This window comes from Engystomops pustulosus, chromosome 7, assembly GCF_040894005.1.
Source record: "Engystomops pustulosus chromosome 7, aEngPut4.maternal, whole genome shotgun sequence".
Lineage (NCBI taxonomy): Eukaryota > Metazoa > Chordata > Amphibia > Anura > Leptodactylidae > Engystomops > Engystomops pustulosus.
The window spans coordinates 101,786,346-101,813,972 of NC_092417.1; the positions used below are offsets into that span (position 1 = coordinate 101,786,346).

The 27,627-nt window shown below is 41.3% G+C and overlaps 1 protein-coding gene across 1 annotated transcript in view; it reads left to right on the top strand.

Annotated features, from left to right (window-relative positions):
• The first annotated feature begins 2,328 nt into the window (after positions 1–2,328).
• The window catches only part of TERB1 (telomere repeat binding bouquet formation protein 1), a 45,574-nt gene continuing 20,275 nt past the window's right edge, over positions 2,329–27,627 (top strand). The window contains exons 1-15 of the mRNA XM_072116545.1: positions 2,329–2,472; positions 3,862–3,913; positions 6,738–6,851; positions 7,393–7,521; positions 7,603–7,734; positions 8,158–8,218; positions 8,295–8,407; positions 8,536–8,658; positions 10,033–10,185; positions 14,302–14,433; positions 14,793–14,918; positions 17,741–17,895; positions 18,638–18,874; positions 19,143–19,432; positions 26,679–26,728. Coding sequence (XP_071972646.1) covers positions 3,865–3,913; positions 6,738–6,851; positions 7,393–7,521; positions 7,603–7,734; positions 8,158–8,218; positions 8,295–8,407; positions 8,536–8,658; positions 10,033–10,185; positions 14,302–14,433; positions 14,793–14,918; positions 17,741–17,895; positions 18,638–18,874; positions 19,143–19,432; positions 26,679–26,728 — 1,864 coding nt within the window. The 5' untranslated portion in view covers positions 2,329–2,472; positions 3,862–3,864. The remainder of the gene's footprint in view (positions 2,473–3,861; positions 3,914–6,737; positions 6,852–7,392; positions 7,522–7,602; positions 7,735–8,157; positions 8,219–8,294; positions 8,408–8,535; positions 8,659–10,032; positions 10,186–14,301; positions 14,434–14,792; positions 14,919–17,740; positions 17,896–18,637; positions 18,875–19,142; positions 19,433–26,678; positions 26,729–27,627) is intronic.

The following is a 27,627-nucleotide window of genomic DNA, read 5'->3' on the forward strand; positions in this document are numbered from 1 at the left end:
GTTAAGGGAGACCTCTAGGGCCTTTTAATTAGTAAAGGGAGGCCTCTAGGGCCTTTTAATTAGTAAAGGGAGGCCTCTAGGGCCTTTTAATTAGTAAAGGGAGGCCTCTAGGGCCTTTTAATTAGTAAAGGGAGGCCTCTAGGGCCTTTTAATTAGTAAAGGGGGGCCTCTAGGGCCTTTTAATTAGTAAAGGGAGGCCTCTAGGGCCTTTTAATAAGTAAAGGGAGGCCTCTAGGGCCTTTTAATTAGTAAAGGGAGGCCTCTAGGGCCTTTTAATTAGTAAAGGGAGGCCTCTAGGGGCTCTTAATTAGTAAAGGGAGGCCACTAGGGTCTTTTAATTAGTAAAGGGAGGCCCTTTAGGGTCTTTTAATTAGTAAAGGGAGGCCGCTAGAGGTTTTTATTAGTAAAGGGAGGCCGCTAGGGTTTTTTTTTATTAGTAAAGGGAGGCCTTTTATGACTGTTTTAGTGTCATTTTGTGCTATTTTGGTTGGTGGTGTGCCCCAGGATTTTCTAAGTATAAAAAGTGTGCCGCGGCTCAAAAAAGGTTGAAAATCACTGCTCTAGAGGACTCAGGCAGCATGTGATGACGACACGCTGGCTGCGTCCCTTCACAGAGCACAAGGGAGCCGAAGACCCGGTAAGAGGACGCGAGTGCCGCCGGGATCGTGACAGGAGTCGAGTCGAGGTGAGTTGATTGCTTTATTATTTTTATAAAAGGGGGGCTGCATATATAAGAAAAGGGGGACTGTGTATAATATAAAAGGGGGGCTGTATATATAAGAAAAGGGGGGCTGTATATATAAGAAAAGGGGGACTGTATATAATATAAAAGGGGGCTGTATATAATAGAATAGGGGGGCTGTATATATAAGAAAAGGGGGGCTGTATATATAAGAAAAGGGGGACTGTATATAATATAAAAGGGGGGCTGTATATATAAGAAAAGGGGGACTGTGTATAATATAAAAGGGGGGCTGTATATATAAGAAAAGGGGGACTGTATATAATATAAAAGGGGGCTGTATATAATAGAATAGGGGGGCTGTATATATAAGAAAAGGGGGACTGTATATAATAGAATAGGGGGGCTGTATATATTAGAATAGTGGGGCTGTATATATTAGAATAGGGGAGCTGTATATATCATAATAAGGGTGCTACATATTATTTAAGGGGGGCTGTATATTATAGAATACGGGAGCTGCTTATTTTATAATAAGGGGCTGTATATAACAGAGGCTGCATATTATATAATATGGGAGTTGAGCTGGACATTATGTAACCTGGGGGTGGGTTTTAACCATAATTGCCTTTACTTAACAATCCTAAGGGACCTTTTAAATTGCTTAGAAAACCTTTGCTGGTGTTTTGGGTTAATTTTTCTAATTTTATGAGATATTGACTTCTGGGTTAATCTTGGCTGTAAGCCATAATCATCAACATTTACATAAATAAACACTTACAGGGGTTTTCCCACAAATTCAAGATAGGCCCTATCCACATCTCAATGGTGCTGATGGAAATTGCCGAGCTCCACGCTCGGTGATCTCCGTCAGCTCCATAGAGATGAATGGAGCAGAACTGTCATGTGCGGCTGTCTGCTCTATTACTCTCATGGAGCGACAAGGGGTCCCACTGAGGTACATAGGACCCCATCTGTCCTCTCGTTTTCATGATCACTGAGACCCCCACCTACCTAACTTGAATTCCTGGGTAAACCCCCTTAAATAATGCATGTTACTACTGAACCAATTAACTGTATCACATGCTTTTAAAAAAATTTAAATCTAAGAGATCAGTGAGACACCCCTTATTTAGGTTCCTGCTTTCTACTAGAATAGAAGACAAGTAAAATAGTTTACTTTAATAAAATCCTCCTGTGGTAACTGTGGAATATATTGTATTCTAATGCAATACAATTCTACATGATCTTTTACAAGTAATTTTAGTTAATCTCTGCACGCCCCTCCAACCACTGATTTTTGTGTACACAGTAGTCCACAGCCAGCCTTGCGTTTCCCAATCTCCGCCTGAGTGCCCTCTGTTCTCTGTCTCCATTATTATACTATAGAGTGCGATATAGAGAAACTCTTCCCTTCATGTTTGAAAACTCCAGCAAACAACATCCAATAAGATGTCTTCTATCATTTCTGTCATTACACTAGAAGAAAGACAGATAGAAGCTGATTGGATGCTGTCCTGTCTGTAGAAGACTCTATCATCAAGACTCTCTGCCACAGTCTGGGAGGACTCACTGGTAGTTCCTTAGGAACCAGTTACATCCATGACTGTTTGTATAGCCTAGCAACCATATATGTATGTACCCGGCTCACACTCACCGGCTCAGCCCCACACTGCACTATAACAGCTGTATACACTGTGGTATGTCAGCCTCAAGGGCTATATACCAGGTTAATGTACTCCATTCTCACATATCTACATACAGGCTCAACATAGCCAATATGAAAGCAGGTAAATCCTTGTGGTGGGCACTTACAGTTAGCAGGCTATAGCCGAAATAGCCAGAGGTAAGGGATAGGAAGCAGGAGCTGAGATGTCCCCCATAACAGAAATAGCCAGAGGTAAGGGATAGGAAGCAGGAGCTGAGATGTCCCCCATAACAGAAATAACCAGAGGTAAGGGATAGGAAGCAGGAGCTGAGATGTCCCCCATAACAGAAATAGCCAGAGGTAAGGGATAGGAAGCAGGAGCTGAGATGTCCCCCATAACACAAATAGCCAGAGGTAAGGGATAGGAAGCAGGAGCTGAGATGTCCCCCATAACAGAAATAGCCAGAGGTAAGGGATAGGAGGCAGGAGCTGAGATGTCCCCCATAACAGAAATAGCCAGAGGTAAGGGATAGGAAGCAGGAGCTGAGATGTCCCCCATAACAGAAATAACCAGAGGTAAGGGATAGGAAGCAGGAGCTGAGATGTCCCCCATAACAGAAATAACCAGAGGTAAGGGATAGGAAGCAGGAGCTGAGATGTCCCCCATAACAGAAATAGCCAGAGGTAAGGGATAGGAAGCAGGAGCTGAGATGTCCCCCATAACAGAAATAACCAGAGGTAAGGGATAGGAAGCAGGAGCTGAGATGTCCCCCATAACAGAAATAACCAGAGGTAAGGGATAGGAAGCAGGAGCTGAGATGTCCCCCATAACAGAAATAGCCAGAGGTAAGGGATAGGAAGCAGGAGCTGAGATGTCCCCCATAACAGAAATAGCCAGAGGTAAGAGATAGGAAGCAGGAGCTGAGATGTCCCCCATAACAGAAATAGCCAGAGGTAAGAGATAGGAAGTAGGAGCTGAGATGTCCCCCATAACAGAAATAGCCAGAGGTAAGAGATAGGAAGCAGGAGCTGAGATGTCCCCCATAACAGAAATAGCCAGAGGTAAGAGATAGGAAGCAGGAGCTGAGATGTCCCCCATAACAGAAATAACCAGAGGCAATTGATACACCGTTCTACAATAGATGTTAACAAGTTTAACCATCCTTTATAAGAGCAAAATATTGCTGCATTCAAGTCTTAAATACCTATATACCAGTCTCAATGTTCTGTATACCAATCTTACATACCAGCATTACACTGCCGTACCCAGTACCCAGCTTCACACATCTGTATCTCAGCCTCACATTCCTACTGTATATACCTCCTGCTTTTTACCAGCTGCACACTGCCATACGCCTGCCTCACACTACTGTATACAAATCTTACACTCCTTTATTTCAGCCTCACACTCCCAAATATCACATAACATTCCTGAGTACCATTCCCACAGCGCTGTATATCCATCTCCCACTGTCTAAGTAACCATATAGGATTTACTGAATAACCTTATAACTGTACCTCATTTCTCTAGAAAATGGACACTGCAGAAACTTCACAGCTTGGAAGGAAAGTAACTTTTGTTGGTAAGATAAATCCTGAACATGTATTAACCCCTTAAGGATGCAGACTTTTTTCATTCATTTTTCGCTACCCACCTTCAAAAATCTATAACTTTTGCATTTTTTTTCAGAGATGTGTTAGGGGTTATTTTCTGCATAACAATTTTTACTTCTCAGTGACGTTATTTATTATTCTTTTCCGTTTACAGGGAAGCTGGAGAAAAAATTAACTTTTTATGACTTTCACTGTGAGCTCCAAATGATACAGCTACTTTAATCTTTGGTTCAGTACGATCACAGTGATACCAAATTTATATACCATACAGGCGGTCCCCTACTTAAGGACACCCGACTTACAGACAACCCATAGTTACAGACGGACCCCTCTGCCCACTGTGACCTCTGGTGAAGCTCTCTGGATGCTTTACTATAGTCCCAGACTGCAATGATCAGCTGTAAGGGGTCTGTAATGAAGCTTTATTGATAATTCTTGGTCCAATTACACCAAAAGAAAAAAAATTGTCTAGAACTTCCATTATAAAATATACAGTTTCGACTTACATACAAATTCAACTTAAGAACAAACCTCCAGACCCTATCTTGTATGTAACCCGGGGACTGCCTGTATATACTCAAGCATTAGCCGAGGTACCTAATTTTACAAAAAAAAACCAAAAAAAACAAAATGGGAAACCGTATTGACTCGAGTATAAGCCTAGGGTGGGGAGTGCCCCCTTAATGTCCACAGCAGAGTGTCCCCTTAATGTCCACAGCACAGTTCCCCCTTAATGTCCACAGCACAGTGCCCCCTTAATGTCCACATCACAGTGCTCCCTTAATGTCCACAGCACAGTGCCCCCTTAAAGTTATATCCACAGCAGAATACTTGATAAAAAAATTAAGTTAGTACTCACCCTCCGGCGCTGTCCCCCAGGGTCCTCTTCCCCCCATAGCAGGACTTCAGGTTCCCAGGCTGGCAGATGTATGTCTATGGGATCTGCCGGCAGAGAAACTAAGATGCGGCAGTGTCGCCGCCTGCTGACGTCATAGTTCTGTGCCGGCAGATTGCAAAGAGGTGCATCTGTTGGTCCGGCCCGGAAACCTGAAGACCTGCTACGGGGAGAAGAGGACGCCGGTGGACAGCACTGGAGGATGAGTACTGACTTTATTCTTTATATACCTGAGTATAAGCCAAGTGGGGCTTTTTAGCACAAAAATTGTGCTGAAAAATTCGGTTTATACTCGAGTATATATGGTAGGTTTTAATTTGTTTCGCCAGCTTCTGACACTAATAACTTTTGCATACCTTGGTGTACAGAGTTGTAAAAGGTGCCATTTTTTGCTAGATGAGCTGACAGTTTCATTGCTACCATTTTGAGGACTATGCAACCTTTTGAACACTTTCTATTACACCACTGGTGTAAAAGTGGTGTTTCGGACATTTGGGGCGCTATTTTCCTTCATGTGGTTCCCTGGCGGCAATAACTGTTTTATATTTTGATAGAACAGGCGATTCACCTCAGGTGATTTTTACTGTTTATTTAGTTTTATAGCAGTTCTAGGGAAAGATCGATAACCCTAGATGGTCTGATCGTTCCTGCCATATACTGCAATACTACAGTATTGCACTATATGGCATTTTTATATAGGATTCACTAGCACATTGTAACGAATCTACAGAAACCAGACAAGAATTTAATCTTCAAGAATGACAAAGAATTACCGTATATACCCCAGCCAGATTCCAGGTACATTTCTGCAATTGCAGCAGTGGAGTAAACACATACCTGGGTCTCAAACTATTCTGGAGGCCTTGTAAGGAGAGATACACATAACTCTCAATGGTAGCATAGTAAGTGGATCATGTTCAGTATGCCCATAACTAGTGCTAGACTAGGTACCCTCTCTGTAATTTATACATATATTTAACATAGAGCATCTCAACTGTCCTTTGTATTTATATGATTATGTTAATGAAGGGTGTGTCTACACCTCCAATAAAAGCATATCAGTCCTCGTAACCATTGTTTTTTTTCATAAGGTATTATTACCATTAAAATATCACAAAGGGCAGGAGTGGATCTTCAAGTGCTGACTATCCTATCCCCACTGGTACAGCACAAGATAATTAACTTCCATTGGATTGGCTAGACTTGTTGTACTCTTCTTGTAATCTACACTCCTTCAACTGTACATATATTCCCTTGGGTGTATTGTATTGTCTAGTTTGCCCTTAAAGGGGTATTACCACGAAGACAAGTTTCTTAAATATATTCAGAATAACACATTCTCTAATTCACTGTTATTAACAAAAATACAGCATTTCACAGATATAATTCCAACCTGTCTCTATCAGTCCTGATGTATACAATTTAAGTTGCCCCTGGTTTCCGACCCTGTATCTTCTGACTTTGAGTCGGCAGCCATATTCCTCTCCTGTTTGAAGCTGCAGAGCTGAGCTGCTCCCTGCAAGGGCCCCAACCCTAGCATTGCAAGACGAGCGCACAGGCACACACTTCTAGCTGGCAAACAACAACACATTGTGAGGAGACCTACAAGCTACGGGCAGATAAGTTCTTTATCCTAACAGTGTGTTATGGCAGACAAGATATGGAGCAGAGTTGACAGTGTGTCTGTCATTGTGTGTAATATGCATGTCATTTCTCTTTCTATGTGTCATATACTATTGAATGTTCAGAAGGTAAATGAAAGTGTATGCAAATAACCACTTCCATGTCTCGGTTATATATATGTTACTTTGACTGGGTTCTGGCCAAATATAATCCCGTTATGGTCTAGGCTAGACATTTCGTACCCTTAAATTACTTCTAATATTTGTTGTTTTTAGCAGAAATGAAGACTGATCTAAAACTCCTACTAGAATGTCTTAAGTTTCAAATGGACAAACCTGGCTGTCAGAAGGAGACCTTGGCGGCTGTTCGATCTATTTGTCAAGATAACAGTAAGGAACATTCATTCAAAAGTTTTTCTTCATGTCCACAACAAAACTGATGGTTAATTAGGAGGCAAAACATCTGGTTCCCTGGCATCATCAGAGCAAACAAAATTACTGTATACAAATGTTATCAGTGTCTTTGCGGACTCATAGACTTCTATTGTCGTCTGTGAAAAAAAAAATGTGTAAAAAATGACATGAAAAAAAAAACACATAGAAAAGAATAGTTCAGTAAGTCATCAGTGAAAATTACAAACTCCATGCTGAAAAAAAAGAATGATGTGTGAATAAGCACCAACTTGTAATGCATTAAGCTAAAATTTGTGAAAAGGATCTACTTGCTTTACTCTAAAGCTAAGAACCATTTTCCGTTGTAACAAAGGAGTGTAGTCTAGTGGCCATACATTAGAGGCACTACTGGATGCTTATACCCAATGGAGAATTGTAATAGTGGGATGCAAGCATTTGGGTGTCCCAAACAAACAACCCCTATGAATAATTTATTTAGAAACGACATACCGTAAGTCTTTTTATTTCTATTTTACAGTTGAGGCATGTGACTACTTCAGAGAAATTGGTGGCTTAACATTTCTCAATAACTTATCCAAATCCAGCAGTCACTCCATATTAAAGGAAGCTTCCCTGTATACACTAGCAGTACTAGCAGAAAGTAACGGTAAAATATGTCCCACTCCTGGCATTTCTTGTCGAGTAACCTGTTAAATATCACAAAATATCTTCTTGATTTCCATTTTAGTGTATTGTCAGCAAACCTTGTGCACATCAGCCCTCTTTGAAGATGTCCATACAATCTTATCAGATGAGCAATCTTCTATAAACCTAAAACGGATGTGTGTTTACATATTCCTTGTCTTAGTCTCCAATAACAGTGAGTATCTCTTTCACCAGGTCAGGAATCTGTCACCACATTTATACTATGCTATATAAGAGCAGAATAAAGTCATGATTTACTGCTATTAGGATTATGCTTGTTATCTGTGAATACTGAATATTCATGAGAAGCAGGCTGCTTGCTGATTGATAACTTTCTCCCTATGCACTGTATTAAGGAGAAAGCTGTCAATCAACATTGCTATGACGGAAAGAGCCAGGGGTACCTTTGGTTTTTCTGAGACTCCAAACAAAATTATATTTGGGCTACCCATTAGGCACTTCTCAGCAGAAAATGTATAAATCTTTAAACGTTAATACCATCCCACAAAAGCCGTCTCACCCACAGGATAGAATCCCACTTTTTCCTGTTTTCCCGCAATCAGCTGCATACTGTATATAATTTTTTTTTTTTGTTCAGAGACTGGCCAAAGCCTTGCTAGAGTATCAGGATGTGTTGATATCCTTCTATTTTTATTCAGGTAAAATAAATAAATACTTTTTTGATTTATTATGCAATATTGATTTTTTATATAACATTTCCTCAATACTTCGCAGCAAAATGTTGACATGCAACATGGTTTTGGCTGGTGGAAGCACAAATCCCCAATATCAGCTTTGGTCGTCTGTCTGCAGTGCACTGTGTGCCTGTGTCAATAACCCACAGAATGGTAAGAGCTTTTATATTCCCTGACAGATAAATGAATGAGAGTTATTGAACCATGAAGGGCAATGGCAGTGGATGTTGGCATTTTTGCATCTCAATATATGACTTATTAATTAATTGTTTCTCTTTCAGAAGAAAACCAGAAACTTTGCAGCACAGCATTTCCACAGGCGAGTGAGAGGCTTCGGGGGTCTCTCCATCATGAGATAGCTCGTCCTATCTGTTCCCTCATTGGTCTCACTGTTGCAAATAGTAGTAAGTCTGTCACAGCCTTGTCACTGTGTCATCTTTGTCATAAAATAATTTAAAGGGAACCTGTTAACAAGTATTTCCTCTGCACGGATGAATATGTACATTTTTAGTTTTTTTTTCCATCTGACATCTATTTCTCGAGATATTTCACTGTCCGGACTTTTTTGTCATACCCTGTATTAACAAAAAGGTCTGGACAGTTGAATACCTCGCAAAATACACGTTGGATGGAAAAAAACTAAAAATATACTAAAAATCTATCATTTAATAGCAAACTCAGGGGTGAGGTGGGGTGGGAGGCAATGTTTAAAAGGAGGGTATTTTGATAGATACACAAAATATAAAAATCGACAAATGGAATATTTTTCTAAAAGCTATACAATGTTACCAAATTAGAGCACTCAAGTAGAGGACTCGATATTTGAAAACTTTGTAGACAACAAGAAAAATCAAGCTCTCCGATATTATATTAAACCAGCACCACAAAGAGAACAAAAAAACAAATATGTCCTAATTCTTGTTACTGGTTTACGCTGAATGTAGTTTCTACAAAAAGATTCCCCCACCTCACCACAGGGGCTGGAAATAATGGATCAACTTTAGTATAATTGGATAGACATTTAAGAAATATTTGTGACATATTTTTTTTGTTATCCGATGTGTATTTCTCAATTTTTGAACATTTTTTTTCCCATTTTGATATTTGGTAATTACAGTGTCATCGGTCAATGAAAATGACGAATTGAGTTTGAATCAATGTAATTGTTCCTGGGGAATCAGAATCTTCATTAAAAAATGAGGGTTCCCATTTAAGATTTGAAAGTTGCCCCCCACCCCACCCACAGTGGGTGGGGGTAGGCTTAGCGGGCAGTTTGTCAAATTTGGTATCATTTATTTGACACAAATATATATACAGGCAGTCCCCTACTTAAGGACACTTGACTTACAGACAACCCATAGTTACAGACCCCTCTGACCTCTGGTGAAGCTTTCTGAATGCTTTGCTATAGTTCCAGATTGCAATGATCAGCTGTAAGGTGTCTGTAATGAAGCTTTATTGATAATCCTTGGTCCCATTACAGCAAAAAACGTTTAAACTCCAATTGTCACTGGGGCCAAATTTTTTTTGCCTGGATCTACAATTATAAAATATAGAGTTTCGACTTACATACAAATTCAACTTAAGAACAAACCTCCGGTCCCTATCTTGTACGTAACCCGGGGACTGCCTGTATATTTTATTATATCGTGAGATTTTCCACCATCCCAACCTTTGTGTTACACCCTGTATACTGTATATAGATACATATGTTATATCTACAATATTTTCAGAACATAACACAGTAGTAGTCACAGTAGTTTTTTTTTTTTATTTAGGATTTGCCCAAGACTACTTTGCCTCTATTGGTGGGTTAAATATATTATCTGATGTCCTCTCCGATTTGGTGAATGGTCTTCAAGTAAAAAGTTGTGATTCCAAACTTGCAATAGTGGTTACAAAGACTTTGGACGCTTGTATCGCTGAAAACTGTAAGTGAACAAGGTACTCAGGAATGTCCCTAAAAATGTTTACTATTTAGAAGTGCATGTGGAAAGCCACCTTAGAGTAGTCAGTATTGCAACACTATATAGCAGTGATGGCTAACCTATGGCACTGGTGCCAGAGGTGGCACTCAGAGCCCTTTCTGTGGGCACTCAGGCCATCATCAGAGAGGACTCCAGGTATCTTCCTGCAGTCCCAGACAGATCAGGACTTGCTGTGCACAGAGCTATTTTAAAGTGACAGCGCTACCTGGGACTATTTTCTGCTTTGTTGGTGTCCTCAGGTGCTGATATGAATGAAAACTGTGACAGAGAAGGGAGTATAAATCACAAATTAAATTTCTGTGTGGGCACTTTGCGATAAATAAGCGGGTCTTTGTTATAGTTTGGGCACTCGGCCTCTAAAAGGTTTGCCATCACTGCTATATAGTAATCTACCACCCTATCATTTGGTTCTTTTCAAGAAAGCAATCCTGGTAGCTAGCTCCTGGGTTACCTTATTTAAGATGATGTCTATTTCTAAGTTATTGTATCCCCTCCATACTATCTCTTTACTTTTAACTCACAGAGACCTAGTGGGGCACATTTACTAAGGGTCCGCGGACCGCATTTCTGTCGGGGATCCCGACTATTTCCAATTTGCGCCGCATTTAACAGGGGTTTTTGCCACACACGATCAGATTTTCATGCGACACAAATCGGGGGCATGGTCGTGGCCGATTTAAAATTCAAATTGTGTCGCAAGACAATGCACTCACATACACCGGGAAGAAGAAGGTGAACTCCGGCGGACCTGAGCAGGGAAGCGACATATGCAAGATATCGGGTGCACGATCTTAGTGAATCGCGCCAGACTTCATCCTGGTCGGACAGTCCAGATCGGGGATCGCAACAGGACCGGGTAAGTAAATATGCCCCAATGAGCCTAAACAAAGAAATCTCACATGTCTTCTAGTAGTGTCACTGTCCCAGCATCAGCCTTCGGAAACAAATGCTTTTAATGGAGAAAGGGGCCTCAAATTATTGTTTATAATTTGGCCTGGATATTTCGCCATATAATTGATTAGCAGGCTGCACGGTCGCTCAGTGATAAGCATTATGGCCTTGCAGCGCTGCGGTCCCATCCAGGTCCACATCTACAAAGAGTTTGTATGTTCTCTCCGTGTTTGCGTGGGTTTCTTCCGTGTCCTCCGGTTTCCTCCCACCCTCCAAAACACACTGGTAGGTTTATTAGATTTTGAGCCCATTGGGGACAGGGAAAGATTTGGCACGCTCTGTGCAGCGCTGCGTAATCTATGTGCGCTATATAATTAAAGAAATTATTATTGGGTAAAGTGTATAAGTCACCACTCTGAGCTTTCAGTGGAGTTGAAATTCTGTCGTCGCTGGGATCTATGCACTCTCCTACATGTACCGTTGGGGGGTCCTTGTTAGTGTGAAATGTGCAGGGTTATGCACAGACACTATCGCAGCCTAGAAAGTGATCAGAAAGTTGAATCACATGCCGTGGTCTATCTCAAAACATTTATCCCCATGGAACCATCCAAACTTTTCACCAGAGCTCTTTATAGAGTGGAGAGAGGAGTATTAGAGAGGTCAAACATCTCCAACTATGACTTAATGGGCTGAACAGGCTGAGGAATGTAGAGGCGGACCACACAAGATTTGCTGCTCTGCTTGATCTGCCCATATTGCAGGGGAATGGGTATCTCTATTATCTACCGCTCTCTGAGGGCGAGGTTAGGGCAACGGGACCTGACGTTTGGGGGCTGGGCATGACAGCTGGGAGACTCTTCTATAGTTGGGAATATCTTGAAAGCATGGCAGACTTCGCGAATGGCCGTAGGCAATGAAAAGTGGAGAGATTCAACTTGCCATTGTTCCCATCTTTCCCAGATCGTATGCTAGAGTGTCCCAAATGCAAAACACCGGGGACTGATCTGTATCATATATCTGGTTCATTGCAATACAAGGGAAGAGGAGGAAAACCAATCCGTGTCTCCGACAATCCCTAGGTTTTTCCACATGTCTTGCCTGGTCGCCAGGGGCTGTTTGTTACAACAATGGTTGGAACCCAAACAATAGTTAGAGTCATAGAACAATTGAAAAAAAACTCTTTTTTATTGGAAAACTGGACGTGGAGCGTAAGAAATCCAAACAGGCGCTGAAATTGCTCCGTAAGTGGAGATGTTACTACTTACTACCTCACACAAACTGAGATATCCGCCTTGATACGTACCTTCACTCCCATTCAATGGTATCTGATTTTGTTAGCCATGAAGGTGATTTACTGTGTGTAGTTTTGACAGGTGGGGAAAGGGTGGGACTGTAGGGGGGAGGGATGGGTTTCTTGATTGATATGTTAGAAGGGAAAAGTTTTAAAGGAAATCTACCATCAATCTACCATCATAATCAAGCATGACAAAAATCAGTCATAGATTCAGGCTCCGTAACTTTGGTAATCTTCTTATATTTGTTATATGTCAGGGTTTGGGGTCAGTGGACCACCTGGACCACTGCGGGAGATGGTACTAGCCAATACCTGGGACCGGAATATAAGTGGCACTTGGTCTTCACTAGAGCCCGCCGCAAAGCGGGATGTTCTTGCTGCGGCGAGGTGCCACCAGGTTGTTCCACAGGTATGACTAGGTCAAGGAGGCAGCCAAGGTCGCAGTACGTAATCGGAGTCCAGGCTCGTGGTCAGATACAGGCAGAAAGTCAGGGCAGGCGGCAGAGATGCAGAAGTCAAAGGTCAGATCCAAGATCACAAAAGGAATTCAGCAGAGCAGGAACAACGTAGGTAACACAGGAAGCTTTCACTATGGCTAAGTAGCTCAAAGATCCAGTAAGGAATCATGGCCTTAAAGGAAACCCGGAAATGCCAGCGTCAATAAGTGGTGCGTTGGCCCTTTACATCTTCAAATGCCGGCGCGCTCCCTAGAGAGTGGAGACGCGTGCGTGGGCCAGGCCGGACAGGAGTAGGGGCATGGAGAGGTGACCGGGGGCTGGGGCAGCGCCACGGTGCTGCTTCCTTCTAAAATCAACATTTAAAACTATGCTAATAAGCCGGCTCTTGGGGGTGTTACTAGATCCCTTCAATGCTGCAGATTCACAGGCTGTTACAGTGTGCAAGATGCAATTCCCCCTCCCACTGTGTGCTTAAAGGGAACCTGTCACCAGGCGAATCGATATAAAACCACAATAAGTAGCTTGTATGGCCGGTTGCTCGTGTGCCGGATATGTCTTTAAATTGAGACCACTGCCTCTAGTTGGAAAAATATATGTATTTTCATGGTCCTCTTCCAGTCAGAGTGGTGGGGTTTCAGGCACAGCAGTCAAGGAGGCTCGCATCTGTACATGACCGCGCCTCCTTATCTCTTTGTAGCCACAACAGACCCAGCCTCCTGGCTTCTTGTCCTCTCCTTGGCCTGCTGCTGTCTCATCCCAATTCTCGTGCATGCACAGTGCGCCTTTCTCCCTCCGCGTACACGTAGGGTCAGAGCATAGATAACCAGCGCATGCGCGAAAATTGAGATGAAGTGGAGATTACAGGGATATAGGGAGGCGTTGTTATGTAAAGATGCCTCCTTGACTGCTGTGCCTGAAACCCCACCCCCCTAACTGGAAGCGGACCATGGAGATAAGTTAATTTTCTAAATCTAAATTTATAAATACATGTCCGGCCACGGGCAATCGGCCCTAAAATGTACTTATTGTGGTTTTGATTCACTAGGTTCCCTTTAAACGTCCTGCAGTGAGATTACATCAGACACAGGGTTGGGGAAATGCTGAAGGAGCAGAAGGGGAAGGTTAGACAGTCTGTGCAGCTGCAGCACAGATGGGCTCTGGTAACAGCCCCCAGAAGCCCCCAGAAGTCTCATTAGCATCATTTTAAAAGTTGATTTTAGAAGGAAGGAGACAATGGATAAGAAATATAAGAAGATTAGCACAGTGCCTGGATCTATGAGTACATTTCCTTGTTTATTTTTCTTATATTTTGATGTCAGAGTTCCTTAGATTGGAATAACTCTTATATTTCATGGTATAATAGTAGTAAAATAGCATGTATAGTAACATTTAACCTACAATGTATTTGTATCCTAGCTAAATCTGTACATCACCTCTCTAAGCACAACATCCTATCCAGTCTGATGAACCTTTTGTCTTGTGCAACTCTGGAACCAGAAGACAAATTCAGCATTGTACTTACTGTAGGCCACCTCACTGACGACTGTGGTATGTGTTATGCAATAACATTCAATGACAGTTTATAGTTTCAATGTGACGACTATAAAAGTGTTATTACTCCTATTAGTCTATAGTCATGACATGTGAAATGCACAGCCCTATTTCATATGCATTTCCCACAGAGTCTTTACAAATCTTATCAGAGGGTATTGTGAAACCTCAGCAGGAAATAACTATGGTTTGATATGTTTTTATCCTTTCCCTTGCATTAATATTTTATTGACCAGCATGCTGCACCATTTACTGAAAACATTCATGTCGGCGGCTCAGGCACAGTAACATGTACACAGCAGTGGGGGAATTATCAAATAGAAACTCAAAATACAATCTGTTTTTAACATCCACAGAGGCAAATCAATATGAACTTCTGAAAAGCAATGGACTTCCACTTATGATTCAGGTTCTGGCTGAGTCACAGGATGACGAATTACACAAAGCAGCGACATATGTCCTTCAGAACTGCAGATGTATCAGTAAGAATTCAGAAATGTTTGTGATTTTAAGCTTGGGTAACTCAGCAGTGCTTGTGATTTGATGTGTACATGTCCCACCTCCCTTCTAATTGCTTGTTGTAAAACAACAATGTAAAATTATAAAATGTGCATTAAAGGGGTTGTCCACTTTCAGCAAATATTTGATATGGTTTGTGTGAGGAAAAGTTATATAATTTTCCAATATATTTTCTGTATCAATTCCTCATGGAATATGGAATATAGAAAACTTCTTTTTTTTCTTCCAGTGGGTAGTAATCTTCTATGTGATGTGATGGAGGTGCAGGTGCCCGAATCGTTATTATCACACATCTCCTATTACTCTCTATAATACTAACGGCTCATGCACCTGAACCTCCATCACATCACATGGACAGATTTCTATGCACTGGAAGTAAACAAAGAAGCTTTCAATAGTACAGAATTGATGCTTTTCTACTCCTGCCCTAAAAAATAGTTCCTACATTTTCAACAATAGGAGATACCAACCCCAAAATGGTAACACTGAAAAAATCATCTCATCCCACAAAAAAAAATGCCATCACATGGCCCCAATGACGCAAAAGCAAAAATTTTATAGCCTACAGAAGGGGCCAATGAGGAAACTAAAATCCTGGCAGCTGCAGGGCGCTCATTCCCTTCTGCACCTCGCTGTGCGCCCATAAAACAAGTCACGGCCACATGTGGGGGTCTCTGTACTCAGAAGAAATTATAGAATAAATTGTATGGTGGGTTTTCTCTTTTTATCTATTCTATTGGAAATTAGCTTAAATGAACGTATAAAGGCACAATTTGACAGCCCTAAAGCAGTGCACATTAACCCCCTCTAACGCCCTTAGTCAGAGACAGGTCTGGCAGTGCTCAATTCCTCAATTGAGATCCCCCCCCCAACAAATAACAAAAAAGCTGCGTTTTAACTAGTTTTAAGGACATTTGTGTCCTGAGAAGTGCCCCCAAAGCAGTGTACATCACAGCACAGCCTGGTAAAGAACTCAGTAAATTAACTTGCACAGGCTCCAACGACACCTCGGGCCTCCGTTACTCCTTGTGTGCAGATGTTCCCGCGCAGACACAGCACAGGTCGCCGGAGCTGCTCTCTCCACGCTCTGACGTCAGTGCGCAGCCTCCGCAGAGCAAGATGGGAAAACAGGAGCAGGCTGTATCATCGACCGTCCAACCGCCCGCCCGGCTGAACGCCCACCTGCCCCGCGGAACGCCCGACCGACCGCACGCCCGGCCGACTGCCCGCAGACACCGGCGACCGGCCACCGTCAGCCACGGCCAGTCCGCCCCTGCAATTTTTCTCCGGCATCCGCGTGTCAGCCAAAATGACTGCGCGTGTCATAGGTTCGCCATCACTGACATAGGCAATAAAACTTTGCTATTAAGCTTAGAGAAAACCGCCCCACGCGTATCGCCTAACTCGTAGGCTTCACCACCCCGGTTTTGAGTTATCTCTTCACCCATTTTTTGTATGCTATATGATAAACTGGGAGAAGGATTCGGGGAATTCATTCTCACTAAGCCAGTGGCAACTAGCCGTGTCACGACCATATAAAGTATATTATTGTATAAACCCCATTGAGACTCTTCGTAAGCTACAGACAAGATGCTCCATCGTGACTAGCAAAATTTTCTGAGTTAGAAAGTGACAGCTGTTGGCGCTGTAAAGAGAAGGGAGCAAATTTATTACATATTTGGTGGAACTGCGGCGGTATTAAAACTTTCTGGGGGGGAAGTCCAGAATCTGATCGAGCAGATCTGGTGCCCACTAATTGAGCTAAGTCCGGAACTTGCTCTTCTGAATTTAAATATGGAGATAATCCCGCCAGAATGTAGATGGTCTGTAGCTAGAATGCTAGCAGAAGCAAGAAAAGCCATAGCATTACACTGGAAAGAGCCAAAGTGTCCAGATTTAAAATCAATTATGAGGAATTTTAAGCAAATCTATCGATATAAGAAAATTTTGAACGAGAAAGCCATCTTAATAACAACCAACTTTTATAGTAAATGGGAAAAATGGATACTATATGCATCGAACAATGATATATTTTTATAAAAGTTTAAAACTTTCTATATAATTGTTTTTCTATTCTTATTTATTTTTTTTCATTTTCCTTTTTTTTTTCTTCTCCCTCTGTCTCCTCTTCTTCTTTCTTGCTGTTTCTTAAGTGCCTACAAGATATTAAAATCTCATGCCTTAATAGGGAATAGACAGATTTATGTCTGTAAAGTAGCTGCATTATGTAAAATAGTACCTAAATAGATTCACAATATAGATACACATTTTGATGGAACCTTATATATGCTATGATGTATTGTTATATGTATAAATGTAATGTTAAAATCTTAATAAAAAGAATTAAAAAAAAAAAAAGAAAAAAAGAAAAACCGTGAGGAATTGATACAGAAAGTATTTTGGAAAATTGTATAACTTTTCCTTACACAAACCATATCAAATATTTGCTGAAAGTGGACAACCCCTTTAAGGCTGCTATAAACATCATATCTTTCTACTATTCCATATGCATGTGCAGTCTTCAAAAGAACAAACTTATCACTTAGCACCGGAGGAGGTAAGTACCGTACATGTTTATTATTTTTTAAAAGCCCTCCCCAGCCCGGCCCTAAGTACATTTTTATACCCGGATAACCCCTTTTTTTGGATAGTTGAGTTACTGCAATTGCACCCACTAGTGAAAGTTGAGTAGAAGATCTGGTGATGTTTTATATATTAGGTCTACAGTTGTTGCTGTTATTTTGGTTATGTGCATATAATACAATTCTTTTTAACCCATACACAGCTGAAACATTGTCTCTGGATCTTAATAAGCACAACCCAAATCTCAGCTCTGCAACAAGTGACAACAACCAAAGGGGCAAATATTTGGACGAATACTGGGGAAAGGCAGCAGAAATATTCCACAAAATACAATATCTACAGCAACAGTATAATGAGGTATGGATGGAAATAGGTGGGTTTAAAGTATGTTATTTATGGGGTTGACTGGGATTTTAAAAAAGCTACATATGGCTTGGGGACAAAAATCTTATACACGCCTACTCTTGAGCACCTGCTCTGGCGCCAAACTTCACTTGCCGTCAGTGCTGTCTCTACTGCGTACCTGCTGTAGCCAGGAAATAAGATTTTTCCTTACAGAGTCTTCCAATTAAGGCCACCGTGTAAGCCTGTCGACGCTCCACTAGGGGATTCTGGAAAAATATGCCTTAATTGGCAGTCTCCGAAAGGAGAACTCCTACTTTCCGACCCTAGTCTAAAGCCTGATTTATTGTAAGGCAGAGGTACTATACTTCCCAAACTTTCTCAGATATTGTAATGTAAAATATTAAAGAGATATTGTGCTATATAATACCATGCAAATTGTCAATGCTAAGCAGTTAGGAAATGTGAACACTATTGCCGTGTGAATGTTACAGTGTAACCAGCGCCAGAAATGAAGGATTCCAAAGTAAACCAAAAGTAGGTGGTATGCTGAATTTGTGGCTCCAGTAGATGATCACTGGTGTACAGACACTGTATACTACATACTGTATACTACTGTATACTGTGTACTGGCAATGGTAATACTCTAGTCTGCGGTCAATGCAGTATTATCTTTATTTTTACTTACCAACTACTTATATGACAAAATCACATTCATTATTGTGCAGATATTTATATGTATCTTTCAATTTTTTAGGATATAAACGGAATTGAAGGACCTGATAAAAGGGATAATGTTAATACCGCATATAAAAAATCTGTTGTAGTATCTATGCCGCAGGCTCCTGGTCTTGTAAACAACCCAAAATACAGAGATGACCACCCCATAGCAGCTGGATGCCCTGGAGATTTACAGAGTCAAAACCACATTACTACCCAGAATACTTCACATATTGCAGCCCAGGGCTTTACTGAAGGAGCAGAAAAATCACAGGTGTGTTACAGTATTTAATACTTATCTATAAAATATAAATAAAGTTAAAAAATAAAATAAAAAAGTGGCACCCTTTATGTAACCAAACTTTCAGAAGTTAACCATTATCAATATACAAGGATATCTGCATCGAGAGATAAATTCTTCCTGTGATGCTTATGGGTACCAGAATGCCCAGATGGGCACTGCTACGAAATAAGTGGAAGTTTTTAGTACTGTGTATTATATTCTGCTTATTTCTCCATTCATTTAAGTTTATTTTTTCTAGGAAAATGTAAGACAGCAGATACATTTAGATGCAAATAAACATCCGAAATTTGGTGTGTCGACATCAGGTCAACTCAGTAAAACCTATGGTGACTATGTAGCTGAAGAGAGTTGCGCAGATTTACTAAGCAAAGATCAGAGCAGCAAGCCAGATTCTTCTAGAAATAACATCACTTCCAGGGATGCAGTCACCCATGTGATAGAGAACTTACATAATAATCCACCCCTACAGGAGCCATCAGGAGAACCAATGCATACTAGTCCGCCAGCAGGTTATATTAGAAATCTAAGGTACTGTATGTTGCATATTGGATTCTAACTGGAAACTGCATGTGTCAAAAGGCTATCACCAAACGTTGAGCAAGATTTCCTAACCCAGCACATAATGGGTTAACGCCCCTATATGTAAACCAGAAGAGAACAGGTTAATAAGCAGTACTCAACAATTAACCAATCGTTATCTACCACTATAAAAAGGCAAGGAGACCCATCCACCATTGTATTTAACTTTTTCTCTAGGTCAAGCAGAAGAGTTCAGGTCACTCTGCATCCAGGTGGGGAAAGCAGTTATCATTGTGACTTATCAGATAAAACACCTTGCAAGTTAATCACCCAAAGGACCTATACAACTGCCTGGCTCCCTTAGTTGCATGGTGTGGTGGAAGTATTTTGGCACTTATACAGTCATATGAAAAAGTTTGGGCACCCCTATTAATCTTAATCATTTTTTGTTATCAAAATTTGGGTTTTTGCTACAGCTATTTCAGTTTGATAAATCTAATAATTGATAGACACAGTAATATTTTAGGGTTGAAATGAGTGTCATGCACGGGGGTGTGGGAGAGTCTCTTTAGACTAGAGTCAGTGGACTCCATGGACCACCGCAGGGGATGATGGTACTAGCCGCAACCCGGGAGCGGAGTCTTAGTGGACCCCTGGTCTTCGCCAGAGCCCACCGCAAAGTGGGATGGTCTTTTAGCAGCGGGGAGCCACTAGGTCGCTCCACGGGTGTGACTAGGCCCGCAGTGGCAGCCAGGGTAGGGACACAGGGCAGGCAGTACCTCGGGTAGGCAGGACCTCGGGTAGGCAGGACCTCGGGAAGGCCGGACATTGGGATGGCAGGACCTTGGGATGGCAGGACCTCGGGCTGGCCACCGGGATACAGGACCGCCACAGGAACACAGGACCGCCACGGGAACACAGGACCGCCACAGGAGTACAGGACTGCCACAGGAGTACAGGACCGCCACAGGAATGCCACAGGAACGCCACAGGAACGCCACAGGAAACCACAGGAACACAGGAATGCCACAAAGGTTAGATCTCTGAGACAACTTTTTGTATCCTTCCCTGAGCAATCTTTTCAGATCATTTGAGAGTTGTTTTGAGGAGCCCATGATGCCGCTCCTCAGAGGAGATTCAAATAGGAGAACAACTTGCAAGTGGCTCCCTTAAATACCTTTTCTCATGATTGGATCCACCTGACTATGAAGTTCAAAGCTCAATGAGGTTACCAAACCAATTTATTGCTTCAGTAAGTCAGTTAAAAGTAGTTAGGAGTATTGAAATTAAGCAAATGATAAGGGTGCCCATATATTTGCACCTGTCAAATTTTGTTTTAATGCATATTGCACATTTTCTGTAAGTACTATAAACCTCATTTCAATCCTGAAATATTACTGTGTCCATCAGTTATTAGAAATAACTAGAAATAGTTTTTGCAAAAAGCCAAATTTTGATAACTAAAAATGATTAAGATTAATAGGGGTGCCCAAACTTTTTCATATGACTGTATGTCCGTGGATCGCTTCGCATCCCATGACATTTTATAAGCCCACTGAACCTTCTATCGGTATGTGGCATATGGGGTTGGCAGCCCCCGTGGGAGACCTGGAGCCCCTCCAAAACTTCCCAAGGTAAGTCTTATTCAGATACTACATACGCTTATACCATATACTGTTTGTGTTGTCAATACAACCTTGTGTGTTGCCATGGTAGCCGATAGCTGTCATTCTAGACACCGTCGCTGCGGGGCATGCGTGAGATTATCAAATCCTGTGGTATCCACACATATGGCGAAAGATAGCTTCTGGCCTACAGAGTGTGCATGAGAACCCCTCCCCTCTGCCTGCTTGCCAAAAGAAGCAGAACCCTCTGTATCTTGAGGTTAGATGTGTCCCTACTATAGAATCCTTTAAGAATGTTGACAATAAAACTCCCAGAGAGAAGTTGTTTTATTTCCCAGTCACTAGAGATAAATGATAGTCAGGACATCCAGTATTGAATAAGCTCTTAAAGCAGGAATGGAAGGCTCCTTCTAAGCGAGTGGTTCCGGCGGAAAGATTTAATTTGTCTTACAAACTGGATCCTCAATTCAGTTCAGATCTGGAGTCAGTCCCTAAGCTGGATCTGCCAGTGATCAAACTGTCAAAGAAATCAGTTTTTCCCTCTGAATAAGCTATATTATTGCCCGATCCAGTAGACAGACGGGCAGAAGCATTTTTGAAGAAGACTTATGCATCCGTCTTGGCAGCCTCTAGGGTAGCACTGGCCTCTGTACCAGTCGCTAGGGTGCTATGGATCTGGCTTAGCCAACTCACTCAGGACCTTAGGGATAAGGTTCCAAGGGAGAAGATCCTTCAGTCCCTACCATTACTCAAAAATGCTTTAGAGTACCTCTGTGATGCGCCTTTGGACGCCATCAAGAATGCTTCTAGGGCAGTGGTGGCGACCCTATGGCACGGGTGCCAAAGGCGGCACTCAGAGCACTTGTTGTGGGCACCTGGCCATCGCACCAGCACACCAGACAAAACTCAAAAGAATCTTCCTGCAGTTCCAAGCAACTTAAAAGATGCTGCTTTCAGTCATATTTTGATACTTACTTGGGACTGTAGGAAGAGGGAGAATTAGACAGGGTCGAATTATTTTTGGAGGACCTCCTGCTGGCCCCAGAGGGGAACTGGAAAGAAGCTAAAATGATAAAAATTTTCCATCTTTCTACTCTATTGCTGTCCTCAGGAGCCCAATATGATTGAAAGTTGTTGAACAGGGAGCAATAAGTTACTGCTTTAATTTTCGGTTGGCACCAACCGATAAATAAGCAGGGTTTTGGGTTGCAGTTTGGGCACTCGGCCTCTATAAGGTTAGCCATCACTGTTCTAGGGCATTGGTAATGTTCAACGCAGCTAAAGGAACAAATTGGATAAAGCAAAACGAAATTTTTGTAACCTCCATTCCAGTCAGAGAGGCTTTTTGGTCCCCACTTATCAGGGATGCTGAATTCACTCTCATAAAATACATTTTCATTTCCTAAAAAACAATTCAAATCACCTTTTCAAGGTAAAAGATCTCTGAGGTCTTTTTCATTTTCACTTGCTTATACAACATCGCAGTGTCTTAGTACAATCAGACAACATAGTCTCTGTGTATTATCTAAACAAACAGGAAGGCACTCGCTGCCTCTTACTATCCAGGGAATGCCCAACGATTATGTCCTGGGTGGATAGGAACTTTCAACTCATCTCGGTGGTCCACATACATGGCATTCACAACTGAAAAACGGATCTATTGAGTCGTGTTCAGATACTCCCGGGAGAGTGGGAGTTAATTCTGGAAGTGTTCAATCAGATAACACAGAAAATGGGCCTACCCTTCATGGATGTGATGCCTTGCAGGATAACAAGAAAGTGTCCAAATTCTGCTCCCTTTCTCCTCTAGGACATCCCGAGGCGATAGACGGGCTGTCAATCAGCTGGGCTTCAGGTCTGATTTATGTATTTCCACCCTTAGCCATGATTACCAAGGTGCTCTGCTAAATATTGGAGGAGAAAGTAGAAGCCATAGCAATCATTCCATACTGGCCCCGTCGGGCATGGTTTTCCCTACTTCTAGCTCTTTCAAGAGGATGGTTTTGGAGACTACCGCTCCGTCCAGATCTTCTCCTTCAAAGGAGCATTCATCATCCTCATCTCTAACACTTGCATCTTACGGCTTGGAGGCTGAGTGGAACAAGCTAACACAGGCCGGACTTGGTTGTCAAGACTCTTATCAGACAGAAAGCCTTCTACTATATCTGTTTACAACAGGATCTGGTCAATTTACAAGAAATGGTGTGGTTCATCAAAATTGCCTATGGATATTTTACCTTCTGTCATCCAGTTTCTTCAAGAGGGGTTTAACAAGGGATGTTAAACATGAATGTCAATTAATGTGTAACATGTCAATCAATGTTCATATTCATGTCAATCAATCAATGTTAGTGTCAATCAATGCTCAGTTACAGTCAAAATTTTCTCTGATCAGGTGATTTTTCAAAGGGATCAGAGGCCTTAAGCTATCTGTAGAAATGCCTGCCCCATTGTCGGATTTGAGCCGGTGCTACAAAGGTTACGGGGTCCACCTTTTGAGACCATGCAACAAGCAAGTCTTAAATCGATCTCTCTAAAGACTCTTTTCCTGGTTGCAGCAACTTCAGCAAAGAGAATAAGCGAACTGCAGGCACTGTCCTCTAAAGACCCTTATCTGCCTATATTACCGGACTGTATTATATTACGAACCAATCCCAGTTTTGTTCCCAAAATTTTCTCAGATTCCAACATTCATCAAGAGATATGTTTGCCAACTTTCTTTCTAAATTCGGAGAATGAACAACAAGAAGCCTTAAACACACTGGATGTAAAGAGAGCAATTATTAACTATATCTCTGCTACTAGCAGTTTCAGGAGAGATGATGGCCTATTCCATGACTCATTAAAAGGTTGCAAAGTTAGTAAATTTACACTAGCAAGATGGATCAAGGATATCATCAAAGAATGCTATATCTTGTCAGGCAGAGAAGTCCCATCACAGATTAGAGCACATTCCACCAAATCCTGGGCAGAATTTGGAAAAATTCCATTACAACAAATCTGCAAAGCGGCTACATGGGCATCACCATTCAAGTTCATATAACCCTACAGGTTGGACATCCAAGCCTCAGAGGGTTCGGCCTTTGGTAAAGTGGTATTAAGTTAGGCGACACAAGATCCCGCCCAATGACTACTGCTTTGTAAATCCCATTATGTGTTGCCGAACGGATGATAAAGAAGGTGGAAATTTGGTAACCTGAAATTTCCCTTTCCTTGAGTCTGTGAGGCAGCACGACTTCCCACCCTAATAAACATTATTTACTGCTTGGTATCCTACTGTACAATGGTGGATGGATCTCCTTGCCTCTTTCTAGGGGTAGATAACGATTGTACTGCTTATTAACATGTTCTCTTCTGGTTAACCCATTATGTGCTGCCTCACAGACTCAAGGAAAGGGAAATTTTGGGTAAGCAAATTTTCGCCTTCTCCTGCCTTCTGACCACTGAGCACTACATACTATGTGGAACAACACCTTCCAGCTAATTTATAGCATATATATGATGTCACTCATAAACTGTCCACTTTATCATGACATAACTTGTATGTAGAAGACTTCATGCAAATGTATAATTGAATACAGTTTAAAATAATAACCCTCATCCACAAAGCTCTGTATAATGCTGCACCCCCCTACCTCTCCTCTCTTATCTCAGTCTATCGCCCAACTCGTGTTCTTAGATCCGCCAGTGATCTTAGATTAACCTCTACCCTAGTGCGGACCTCCCACTCGCGTCTCCAAGACTTCTCTAGAGCTGCACCCATTCTATGGAATGCTCTGCCCCAGACTATCAGACTAATACCTAACCTCCAAAGCTTCAAACGTGCTCTTGTTATAAACCCCTATCATCCATCACAGTTCATGTCATGTGACCAGGTGACATCATCTCAGGTCCTTTAGCCTCTTAATAAAAGCAAACTGTACCTCATTTATGTATCTGAACACATGAAGTCATACCATGAACTTCTACTTCTCTCCATCCTCCATGGAGGCTGCTGTGATTTCATGTAATCACATACATGGTGTATAACTTGCTATTGTTAGAGGGCAAAAGGACCTGCGATGATGTCACTCTGGTCACATGTCATGAATGTAACACAAGGCACCGTATAAAAAAATTGCCACAATGTTTCCTATAAGTAAATAGAGCTTTATATGTGTGTAGTTGAATATTAGCTGACAGTTCCTAAGTACAAGGAGGCAGAGCAGTGATTTGAAGAGACACAGAGCTTTCAGTGGGAATAATGGTTCATTGCCAGCCTGCGAGAGAGAAGAGTTACAAACACCAGACATGAGTCAGAAAAGCTGATATGCAAATCAGGAAAACATCTGTAATTAAGGTACAGCGCCCCACTGATAGCTAATTTTAAGTGATATGGGGAGGACTTGTAACCAGGGCCGCATCTGCCATGAGGCAGGATGAAAATCTTGTTTCAGGCGGCGGACATCAGAGGCGGCAGAATGGCAGCCTGGATGATTTAGGAGGCAGCTCGTGACCTGATCTATCACCCAGCAGAAGTTCCTGTTGGCTTCTCTCTGCTCCCCCCTGCACAGGTCGTATACTATTTAGTTAGGATCCTTTAAGCTAGCAACAATTAACCCCTCAAGCCACCATGATGTACCCCAACGTTATGGGCAGCAGTGCATAAAGACGCCATGACGTTGTGGAACGTCATGACTTCTGTCACTCTGACAATATGCAGCGATTGCTGTGACTGGTCATTTAGTACAGACAGACAAATCCCAGAAGAAAGTAGCATTCCCTGGCTGAGCTCACCTTATCAGTATCCTATCTCCTCATTTTCCTTCACAGAGGAAGGAGATCAGATGCCTACAATGACACCATAAATCACCTGCACACCACACACAATTAACCCCTTCACTGCCCAGCTGCATACCTCTCCCATCTGTGCTCTCTTCTACAATTTGATTTAACTTTGAAGAAAACCTAAAGGGTTAATAAAGCTCCTTAAAGACATTTTGAATAATTGAAGGTGTAGTTTCTTAAATGGTGTAATTTATGTGTTTGTATCTGTTGTTTAGGTCCATTGAAATCACTTATGATTTCATAAATTTTCATAAAAATATCTACTAAACTTAAAGGCCTTCTACCATCCCACAGATACAAAAGAATTTTTTAAAATGTTGCCAACGCAAAGCAGAGATATGGTGAATGTTATTTATTAAGTCATTTTTGTGTTATAACTATTTGTTCAAAAATTTTATTTAAAATACTGATCTCAGGAGGTAAACAATTGATACATATGGGTATTTGTGTGAGTGATTGTCTATATACAAAGAGTGTGGAAATAAACATTTAAATAGGCCTGTGTATACAGCGTTGGGGGGGGGGGGCGCTATTTCAATTTTCGCCTCAGGCAGCAAAAAGGCTAGAATCAGCCCTGCTTGTAACCCTTTATCAGCAGGCATTGATAGTCAGGGGGGTCAAAATCTGGTGACAGGTCCTCTTTAATCTTCAAATAGCTATTTTCATTAATACTAGGGTCCATCTGATGAGACCCCTCAGATCAGTTTTAAATATAAATATTTTATTTAATATAGGTTATAAATATCCTTTATTCTGTTTTTAGTGAAAAAAATTACTTTTCTTCATTGTGTTTTTTTTTATAGGGTAAAGCTGTCTAAACAGTCAACTTCAGTTGGACGAGAAAATTTTCTAGGTAAAGTAGGAAATGACAGGTTTACGGTACAACATTACATATGCAGAAAAAACATTCTCTCTTTTATCAGGTCCTTCAATTTTGTTATTATTTATATCCTCAAAAATGGAAAAAATACATTATAAAAACAACTATCACACACTGTGCTCTGAAACAATACTATATATAGCCCTTCACACCACAACAGACTACAGTAACCCCCTCAAAATATTATGATATACAGTATACCGTAATTTTAATAATAATGTATTATATCATACCCTCTAAATAAATATAACCTTGTGCTCTAAATAATTAATGTTTACAGTGCTCCCTGTAATATAATATATAGTCCTCTATTTACCCCTAATAAATATACTGCACCTACTTAGAACCCATCGTTTAATATCATATTAACCCCTTAGTGACGCAGCCTAAAAAGGCTCTAGTGACCGCAAATTCTTTGCGAATTTTCGTACATTAAGGGCCTTAACTTTTTTTTTCAGTGTTTTTTTCCAGACACATAGAGCTAGTTAAAACATAATACAAATTTTAACATTTTTATTTGGGATTAAAAGTGGAAAAAGTGGCTTTTTTAAAAGAAAAAATTATAGAATTTATTTTTATTTTTTAATAAACTCAAAATTAACATTATTAATGAATTCTCTATTTTGTTTTGGTCATTTTGATATATAATATGTATAGTCTATCAAACGGGGTGGTGTGAGAAGCAGAGAAGGGAGAAGCGGTAATAGACCGCACCTCCTTTCTCCCTAGGGTCTCCAGGTGCTCTGACACCTGGAGACCCAGTCCTGCTCCCATGGCTAGCACGGGAGCAATAGAGAATGTCTAAAGTCAGTGATTGGTCCAAGACGAGTTTAAGATGAAAATTTAAATACAGTAATTGATTTATTTGTGTC